Raw genomic sequence first — 9,922 nt, forward strand, 5'->3', positions numbered from 1 at the left:
GGTTCACGTTCAAGGGAGTAGTTTGTATCAGCTGTGACGAAATGTTTTAATTTAGTTTGACGTGATTTACTCAACTGAGTTTTGGGTCTTTTGTAGTTGTGCTTACTGTTTCGCAAAAATGTGCTTAGCATTTGCATTGCGTGTGAAAGCAATGAGAAATCACTGAATGTTTTGCAAAAGAATAATACTGTTCTGCTCATTAGGTTACGTGGACCCCGAGAACAACTGTATATAGTATGACCTGTTCTATTTATTGATTGATTAAATCATTTTACTCTTTCACCGCAACTTGAATTGAACACATTTCTGAACAGTGATGTTGAAGTCGTTTTATTTAAAAATAAGTTGGCATTGAAAAGCCACAAATACATTCTATTTACAATTCCAATTCCATAAAACTACAATAAGGAAAATACGCAATCATTTAAATACACTCCAGGAGTACGTTGAATTATAAAATGCATTCCCTCACATTCAGAACATAAAGACCAGATCACATAACTGGAATAATTGACAATCATAGTTTCGTCAAAACAAAAAGAAAACCCTGAAGCAAACTCAAGTACAAATAACTTATTACACAGAGAAAACACAGTGTATGGCAAAAAGGCTATGTACAATACTGTGCTTTCAAATTACTAGGCCCTTTACGAAGCTTCATGGTGCATTCATGCCATCTCAGCATCTCATGCTTCAAACATTGCGTAAAACTTCTCTCAGAGTGGGGAAACTTGGGTATCGTCTGAAGGAGGTTCCAAGTTAGAATTTCCGGGTTTCCTAGTTTCAGACAGAGTGTTGTTTGCATATGTCTGAAATGCAGCTCTTAATGTTCTTCCACAAAGGCGAGAAAGCAAACAATAGTAGATTAGTAGGCCTACGAGTGCATTTTCTGATGGTGTCTCCTAAGGTGCCAACTTCTGGCGAAGCTCTTCCCACATTGGGTGCATTTATACAGTTTCTCCCCACTGTGAAGCATCTGGTGGGCTTTGAGACTCTGAGGCCGGCTGAAGCTCTTCCCACACTCCAGACAGAGGCAGGGTCTCACCCCGGTGTGCTTCCTCTCGTGTCGCTTAAGGTCTCCAGACTGCCGGAAGCTCTTCCCACACTGGGAGCACAGGTAGGGCTTCTCCCCCGTGTGTGTTCTCATGTGTACGTTCAGCTGGCCAGAGTGAATGAAGCACTTCTCGCAGTGAGGGCAGGAGAAGGGTTTCTCTCCGGTGTGAACCTTTTGATGTTGCTGAAGGCTGTAGTACCAAGAGAATCCCTTCCCGCAGTCCGTGCACAGGAACAGTTTCTCCCCCAGCCGGACACACCTGTGAGCTTTGAAGCCTCTTAACGAGGTGTATCTCCTCCCGCACTGGGTGCAGTTGTGAGGCCCTCCTCCTGCCTCCTCTGCTTCCTCTGGCTGGAGGAAGGCCAAGTCGGACCCCAGTAGAGAGTCAAACTCATCAGGGTGGTGTCTCTTCATGTGCTTACGGAGGTAGCTCTTTAGAGTGAATGAGAACTGGCAGTACGAGCATGGAAACACCTCAGAGGTCAACAGGACGTTGCTGTTGCATGCTTGGATGTCCTGGTGGCGTTTCAGGGCGGCAGCCTGGCTGAAGACCCGCCCGCACTGGGCGCAGCAGTAAGGCCTCTCCTTGGCGTGCGTGACCCGCTCGTGCCTTTTCAGGTTCCCGTACCGTTTGAAGTTCGCCCCGCAACTCGAGCAAATGTGCGGCCCCTCACTAATCGGAGTGCACTCGTGGGCTTCAAGGTCCTCTGGGTTGCTGTAAGTTCTCTTACACTCATTGCAGCTGTGCTGAACTTCCTCTGTAAGCCCCTCCTCCTGTATACAGGTGTGGGTGTCCAAAGCTTCTGATTCGCCAAAGCTCTCCTCAGTCTGAGAATGGCTGTGTGCATTCTTCCTGTTGCCAGGCTGCCCTTGTTTGGGTAGCTTCACTTTTGTTTTGACAGAGATTATGGACCTCGTCCTGATATTCCTCAGTCTCTGAGAGGGAGGTCTCTGGGTGGGCCCTGCGGTCTGGGTCTGGGTGACTGTGGGCAGAGCACTGGAAGGTGGATCAGATTCCTGAGGGCTGTCAGAGGACCCCTCTGTTGGTGTGGCCATCTTGAGGGCCTCCTGGTGGTGGTGGTGATGGAGCCTCAGGTGCTGCTGAAGGCTGTGCTCTGCAGTAAAAGACAGAGAGCAATGGGAGCAGCGGAAGATCTCAGAGGCCGCCTCTTCCACCACACCCTGCTTATTGCTCCTTTGGTGAACTCGCTGGTGCCTTAGCAGGCCAGAGGATTGGCCGAAACACCTCCTGCACTGGGTGCAGCAGTAGGGTCTCTCGTTGGAGTGGATGCTGCGCATGTGTCTCTTCAGGTGGTAAGCGCGGGCAAAGGTCTTCCCACACTGAGGGCATCTTTTGGCCTCCTCTCCTGTCTCCTCCGGGGAGGCTGGTGGGGACTGCTCCATGTCACCTTCGGGGAGGTGGTCCTTCGGTTCAGGCGGTGATTCCGATCCATCCTGAGGGTGTGAGAGCTCTGTATGTCTGTGGAGGTGGGACTCTGTGGTGAAGGAGAGCTGGCACTGAGGGCAGAGGAAGACCTGAGAGGATGAATCCAAGCTCTTCTCTGAGAGAGAGAGAGAGAGAGAGAGAGAGAGAGAGAGAGAGAGAGAGAGAGAGAGAGAGAAAAAACATGAGCAAACCGTATAAGGCAAGACACGAGAGGATGACTCACCAATATCACTACAGTCCGTCCCTAGTACAGTATCAGATGCTCAGTACCAAAGCAACATCATCAATCATCAGCAGAATGGCAGGTACCTGTAGGGGAGCACTTCCTGAACCAGATTTGGTTCCCGGCATCACTGAGCTGGCTGATAAACTTGCTGCTGGGCCACAGCATGAGCTCATCTCCTGGCTGTATAGAACGACTGCAGTGGTACAGAACACTCCCCTTGTAATGGACCGCCATCAGATTCTTCTCTTCTTCATTACGAGCACAATTAACGTACCTGAGGGAGAGAGAGAGAGAGAGAGAGAGAGAGAGAGAGAGAGAGAGAGAGAGAGAGAGAGAGAGAGAGAGAGAGAGCGAGAGAGAGAGAGAGAGATATGGCTAAGTACTTCATAACAGATAGACGGATAACCATGGTAACCCAAGAGGTCCCAGCTTACCTCATCCAGTTGGAGTGAGTGTCTCGCGCAGCATCAATGTACTCATACTCTCCCTTCCTTTTGCAGACCTGACAACAGAAGGTGAAAAGGAACACTAAGCCAAACAGTGCAGTCCGCTGCAGAACCTTCACACTGCAGAAACACAGCATTCAGACAAAGACCATGCCAAAGATTGACTTAGGATATGCATCCCACAAAATCATTGCACTGCGTATCAGAAGAACTCACCACCCAGGAGTAGTCACTTTCTACCGCCTTCTCCCTGGTCGTCACCTCCCCTTCATAGGGCCCAAAGTACATCCCTGGGGACACTACTGAGCCCTGGTTGATGACCCCCAGTCCTGCACCTGGGATGCTGGATCGGCCTACCATCAGCCCATGGGGGAGCGTGAGAAGGGCCCTCTGAGGAGCTCCCATTGGAGTGGGAGAGTCCAGGATGAAGGACGGATGTCCATGGATGTCACACTGGTCTTTGTAAGGGACACGGCACTCCTCACAGTCTGTACAGGTGGAGAGATCAACTAAGTAAGAGGAGCACAGAGCATCAAAGCTACAATAACCATACTGACCTGACAGCATGACAACTAGTCTGGACTTGTGAAATACTTAGAATGACTGTTTTGTGCAATTGTGGGAAGGGGGACACAGAACCACTTGAGCTCAATTCTACTGTGTGTGTGTATTGTCTGTCTTGTCACATTGGTCTATCAGTGTGTAGAGCTCCTCACCGTATTGTACCACCAACCCCACATATTGTATATACACAAACAGTTTGCAAAACATGTTCTCACTCACAAAAGTCATCGTCTAACAGAGGGTCCTCCCCTTGCACAATGGTGGTGTCTGTATTCTGGATCAGACTCTCAGTTACTGTTTGTTCCGGATCTGGCAATGCTGTGTCAACACACACACACACACACACACACACACACACACACACACACACACACACACACACACACACACACACACACACACACACACACACACACACACACAGTGAGAAACAGCAGATCCATCACGACTAGATCTACAATCCACAATCAGGTTAATAAACCACACCTGGTGTAGGGTGGTTGTTGTTGTCGTCGTTGCATTGGTACTCCTCTGATGCATTTTGTTCTTCTGTCTCTGCCCACTCCACGATGTTGCCTTCCACAGACATGAAAGCAGGCTCTACGGGAACAAGAGTTTGAGATTATTACATCATTTAAGTACTTCCAATTAGCTATCTTATAGTAGACAGTACTGAATGTTATATTGCTGCAGAATGAGTGTTACAGGTCCACATTGCATGGCAATATCTGACAGCAACTGCAGCTGGTCATAACGAAACGCCAACACAGTCACCGATCTTGTCTACAAGGAACATGTACGAGCAACTCATGATAGATAACAGGTCCGAGTGCACAGATCTACAAAGATCTAGATGTCTAGGCAAGATGTCAAGATTAGGGAATACGAATTAGCTAGCTAACGTTCGCAGGAGGATGTGGATAGGTTAACCAACCTTAGCAACCAGATAGTGTCTTACCTATATGTTATTACTCGGTAATAATCTTCCTTCCCAGTAAAAAAATAAAATGTCTGTTAATTTTGGAAAAGAGGCTTAGCTAGAGTATAAAAGAACTTCATGCTTAATTTCTGTGTATTCAATTTAACGTGTGCGCGAAGTGTCATGACCCGGCCCCGGAAGCGATCAAACCTTTTGAATTAAAAGTTCACTCCGTTCCTCAAGGGCTTTGTTCAGTCGCCATCATTCCTTAGACTTTTATTTTGAAAATACGTTTTCGCTTCCGGGAGTCAAACTCTTATTACAGTCAAAATACCACATACGTACACAGACCAAGTTGAATCAAAGATGACGATTGAAGTCCGTTTCACATAAAGTGAAGTTCGTTTCACACGTTCTATTTGAATTATGCGGACGATTATTACCGAATGACAAGCTGGAGAATATCAGGTTAGTAAACGAAGCTATCCCATTTCTCCTGAGTGTCTCTACATGAGTATAGCTAGCTAGCTAGTGGTAATCTCAAGTCTTGTTTCCATAGACCTGCTTCATGTCTGAGGAAGGCGGCTTCGAATGGGCAGAGACAGAAGAGGTCATTGCATCAGAGTGCCAACCCATCTCTGACTCCTCAGCAGGTGTGGTTTATCATGCTTATATAGAAGATCTAGTAGGAATGTGAGGTCTGCTGTGCTGTTTCTCATTTTGTGTGTGTGTGTGTGTGTGTGTGTGTGTGTGTGTGTGTGTGTGTGTGTGTGTGTGTGTGTGTGTGTTGACACAGCATTGCCAGAACTAGAACAAACCGAGAATGTGAAGATCGGGAATTCATGGAGCACCATGGTGCAAGGGGAGGACCCTGCACTAGATGACCACCTCTGTGAGTTTATCAGACTGTGTTTACGGTTTTGTTTCTGCGTCCCCGCTTCTCAAAGGGAACAGTAGTTATTGTAACTATATAGGTATATAACAGCCTAATGGTGACATTGTCAGGTGAGCCTGATGTTTACTGTAGTTTTATGATGGGGAGCTCAACACTCACCAATACATACAGCAATGAAACAAGACAGACAATACACTCACCGGCCACTTCATTCGGTACACCTTGCTAGTACCGGGTTGGACCCCCTTTTGCCTTCAGAACTGGCTAAATTCTTTGTGGCATAGATTCAACAAGGTGTTGGAAACATTCCTCAGAGATTTTGGTCCATATTGACACGATAGCATCATTGCTGCATTTGTCGGCTGCACATCCGTGATGCAAATCTCCCGCTCCACCACATCCCAAAGGTGCTCTATTGGATTGAGATCTGGTGACTGTGGAGGCCATTGGAGTAGAGTGAACTCATTGTCATGTAGCTTTGATGCTCTGTGCTCCTCTTACTTAGTTGATCTCTCCACCTGTACAGACTGTGAGGAGTGCCATGTCCCTTACAAAGACCAGTGTGACATCCATGGACATCCGTCCTTCATCCTGGACTCTCCCACTCCAATGGGAGCTCCTCAGAGGGCCCTTCTCACGCTCCCCCATGGGCTGATGGTAGGCCGATCCAGCATCCCAGGTGCAGGACTGGGGGTCATCAACCAGGGCTCAGTAGTGTCCCCAGGGATGTACTTTGGACCCTATGAAGGGGAGGTGACGACCAGGGAGAAGGCGGTAGAAAGTGACTACTCCTGGGTGGTGAGTTCTTCTGATACGCAGTGCAATGATTTTGTGGGATACATATCCTAAGTCAATCTTTGGCATGGTCTTTGTCTGAATGCTGTGTTTCTGCAGTGTGAAGGTTCTGCAGCGGACTGCACTGTTTGGCTTAGTGTTCCTTTTCACCTTCTGTTGTCAGGTCTGCAAAAGGAAGGGAGAGTATGAGTACATTGATGCTGCGCGAGACACTCACTCCAACTGGATGAGGTAAGCTGGGACCTCTTGGGTTACCATGGTTATCCGTCTATCTGTTATGAAGTGCTTAGCCATATCTCTCTCTCTCTCTCTCTCTCTCTCTCTCTCTCTCTCTCCCTCTCTCCCTCAGGTACGTTAATTGTGCTCGTAATGAAGAAGAGAAGAATCTGATGGCGGTCCATTACAAGGGGAGTGTTCTGTACCACTGCAGTCGTTCTATACAGCCAGGAGATGAGCTCATGCTGTGGCCCAGCAGCAAGTTTATCAGCCAGCTCAGTGATGCCGGGAACCAAATCTGGTTCAGGAAGTGCTCCCCTACAGGTACCTGCCATTCTGCTGATGATTGATGATGTTGCTTTGGTACTGAGCATCTGATACTGTACTAGGGACGGACTGTAGTGATATTGGTGAGTCATCCTCTCGTGTCTTGCCTGATACGGTTTGCTCATGTTTTTTTTCTCTCTCTCTCTCTCTCTCTCTCTCTCTCTCTCTCTCTCTCTCTCTCAGAGAAGAGCTTGGATTCATCCTCTCAGGTCTTCCTCTGCCCTCAGTGCCAGCTCTCCTTCACCACAGAGTCCTACCTCCACAGACATACAGAGCTCTCACACCCTCAGGATGGGTCTGAATCACCGCCTGAACCTGAGGACCACCTCCCCGAAGGTGACACGGAGCAGTCCCCACCAGCCTCCCCGGAGGAGACCGGAGAGGAGGCCAAAAGATGCCCTCAGTGTGGGAAGACCTTTGCGTCTGTTTGCTACCTGAAGAAACACAAGCAAAGGGTCCACCTCAACCTGAGACCCTACTGCTGCAGCCAGTGCAGGAGGTGTTTCAGCCAGTCCTCTGATCTATTGAGGCACAGACGAATTCACCAGAAGAAGATGAAGTGGAAGGGTGTTGTCCAGGCAACAGTAGCGTCAGAGATCTTCCCCTGCTCCCATTGCTCTCTGTCTTTTACTGCAGAGCACAGCCTTCAGCAGCACCTGAGGCTCCATCACCACCACCAGGAGGCCCTCAAGATGGCCACACCAACAGAGGGGTCCTCTGACAGCCCTCAGGAACCCGATCCACCTTCCAGTGCTCTGCCCACAGTCACCCAGACCCAGACCGCAGGGCCCACCCAGAGACCTCCCTCTCAGAGACTGAGGAATATCAGGACGAGGTCCATAATCTCTGTCAATACAAAAGCAAAGCTACCCAAACAAGGACAGCCTGGCACCAGGAAGAATGCACACAGCCATTCTCAGACTGAGGAGAGCTTTGGCGAATCAGAAGCTTTGGACACCCACACCTGTGTACAGGAGGAGGGGCTTACAGAGGAAGTTCAGCACAGCTGCAATGAGTGTAAGAGAACTGACGGCAACCCAGAGGACCTTGAAGCCCACGAGTGCACTCCGATTAGTGAGGGGCCGCACATTTGCTCAAGTTGCGGGGCGAACTTCAAACGGTACGGGAACCTGAAAAGGCACGAGCGGGTCACGCACGCCAAGGAGAGGCCTTACTGCTGCGCCCAGTGTGGGCGGGTCTTCAGCAAGGCTGCCGCCCTGAAACGCCACCAGGACATCCAAGCATGCAAGAACGTCCTGTTGACCTCTGAGATGTTTCCATGCTCGTACTGCCAGTTCTCATTCACTCTAAAGAGCTACCTCCGTAAGCACATGAAGAGACACCACCCTGATGAGTTTGACTCTCTACTGGGGTCCGACTTGGCCTTCCTCCAGCCAGAGGAAGCCGAGGAGGCCGGAGGAGGGCCTCACAACTGCACCCAGTGCGGGAGGAGATACACCTCTTTTAAAGGCTTCAAAACACACGAGTGCGTGAAGGGGGAGAAAATGTTCCTGTGCACGGACTGCGGGAAGGGTTTCACGTGGTACCGCAACCTCCAGCAACACCAGAGAGTTCACACCGGGGAGAAACCCTTCCCCTGCCCTCACTGTGGTAAGAGCTTCTCTCACTCTGGCCAGCTGAACGTACACATGAGAACACACACGGGGGAGAAGCCCTACCTGTGCACCCAGTGTGGCGAAAGCTTCCGGCAGTCTGGAGACCTTAAGCGACACGAGAGGAAGCACACTGGGGTGAGACCCTGCCTCTGTCTGGAGTGTGGGAAAAGCTTCAGCCGGCCTCAGAGCCTCAAAGCCCACCAGATGCTTCACAGTGGGGAGAAACTGTATAAATGTACCCAATGTGGGAAGAGCTTCGCCAGAAGTTGGCATCTTAAGAGCCATCATCGGAAAATGCACTCGTAGGCTTGATTGGATAGTTGCACTGTTGAGTTTCGTTGAAAGCATTTCTCTCGCTGTGGCAGACTTCAGAGCTGCATTTCTTACTTTATTTAATATTTCTCAAGGACGACATGTATTGAAAGCACTCTGATTTGTTTTGTCCCTTTTAGAGTTTTGTTTCGGTTCCAAAGAAACATTACTGATTGCCCATTACCTTATTTTCTATATTCTGAAGGTGAGGGTATAGACAATTTGTATCTTGTTATGTCCTCAAATGAATCAATAGTTCTCTTCATATCATTTACTTCAATTTAAATCATCAATGGAACAACAAACTTGGCTTTTCAACGCTGGAAATAAAACGAGATTTAAGCAACACTGTTCACCATTTATTCCACGAAACATATAATGCAAAGCATGTGCCCTGTACAAGCCTAAAATCTTATGAAAATACTCAAAACATGCCCATGACATTTCTTCAATTGACAAACTAACATGATCTTCATAGAGTTACCCAGGTCTTACCTTTCTGACAGTCAACAAACACCCAATGGCCTCATCACTCACTTGCATTTCTTCCGTTACCAGTTTTTCCATCCCACATCTCATATACAGCATCCACCTTATTATAAACATTGAACATAACTAAAATATTTAGCTCTTATCTTAACTATACAAACATACTTGTATTATTGTTGACAGACACAAATAGGCTTGGTAAGGATCACTCAAATGCCCAGCGTCCCAATTTCTCCACGCTTCTCCTGAAGTACATGCGCTTGTGCACTTTTCCCAGCATCGGATTGGTCTAATGGGCTCTTATGGCAGCCCAGTCCCATCCACACCCATGTGGGGGCGTGCATGCCTCAGGACAAGGGTGTCAGGAAAATGGGACACGGCAAAACTGCGTGAAGCAAGTGAACTCCTGGCAGTGGTCGCGTGTGCTACACAGAGGGGAATGTCGAGCTCAGCTGCTGGTGCGAGTTGTTGAGTTTTGATTCACCATCAAAGTCCAGTTGTGTGTCCCGATGCTCTTTTTCCACCGTCAGTAGTTCTAGTGTCCGTCTGCCGTCAGTGTTACGCGACACCCTTGATAACGTCCACAAGTAAGAATACAAATAAGGTCCGATTTCAG

The 9,922-nt window shown here is 48.6% G+C and overlaps 2 protein-coding genes across 3 annotated transcripts; one reads left to right on the forward strand and one right to left on the reverse strand.

The window, feature by feature from the left end:
• Window positions 1–330: 330 nt before the first annotated feature.
• On the reverse strand, window positions 331–5,135 carry LOC310817002 (histone-lysine N-methyltransferase PRDM9-like). 2 transcript variants are annotated; one of them, XM_083687398.1, is made up of 7 exons: window positions 5,002–5,135; window positions 4,224–4,337; window positions 3,957–4,055; window positions 3,390–3,661; window positions 3,162–3,229; window positions 2,811–3,001; window positions 331–2,616 (listed from the first exon to the last, which is right to left on the reverse strand). In XM_083687398.1, exons 2-7 carry the CDS (start codon window positions 4,324–4,326, stop codon window positions 875–877), a joined length of 2,475 nt encoding a protein of 824 aa, XP_083543524.1. In that variant the 5' UTR covers window positions 4,327–4,337; window positions 5,002–5,135; the 3' UTR covers window positions 331–874. The 2 variants fall into 2 exon arrangements, with proteins under 2 accessions (XP_083543524.1, XP_083543523.1); XM_083687397.1 differs by lacking the exon at window positions 5,002–5,135 and adding an exon at window positions 4,696–4,823.
• On the forward strand, window positions 5,035–9,135 carry LOC310817003 (histone-lysine N-methyltransferase PRDM9-like). The gene is made up of 7 exons (XM_083687399.1): window positions 5,035–5,124; window positions 5,216–5,309; window positions 5,453–5,548; window positions 6,078–6,349; window positions 6,510–6,577; window positions 6,696–6,886; window positions 7,073–9,135. Exons 2-7 carry the CDS (start codon window positions 5,225–5,227, stop codon window positions 8,809–8,811), a joined length of 2,451 nt encoding a protein of 816 aa, XP_083543525.1. The 5' UTR covers window positions 5,035–5,124; window positions 5,216–5,224; the 3' UTR covers window positions 8,812–9,135.
• Window positions 9,136–9,922: the final 787 nt, after the last annotated feature.

The sequence above is a fragment of the Argentina silus genome (genome assembly GCF_951799395.1).
Source record: "Argentina silus genome assembly, chromosome: 16".
Lineage (NCBI taxonomy): Eukaryota > Metazoa > Chordata > Actinopteri > Argentiniformes > Argentinidae > Argentina > Argentina silus.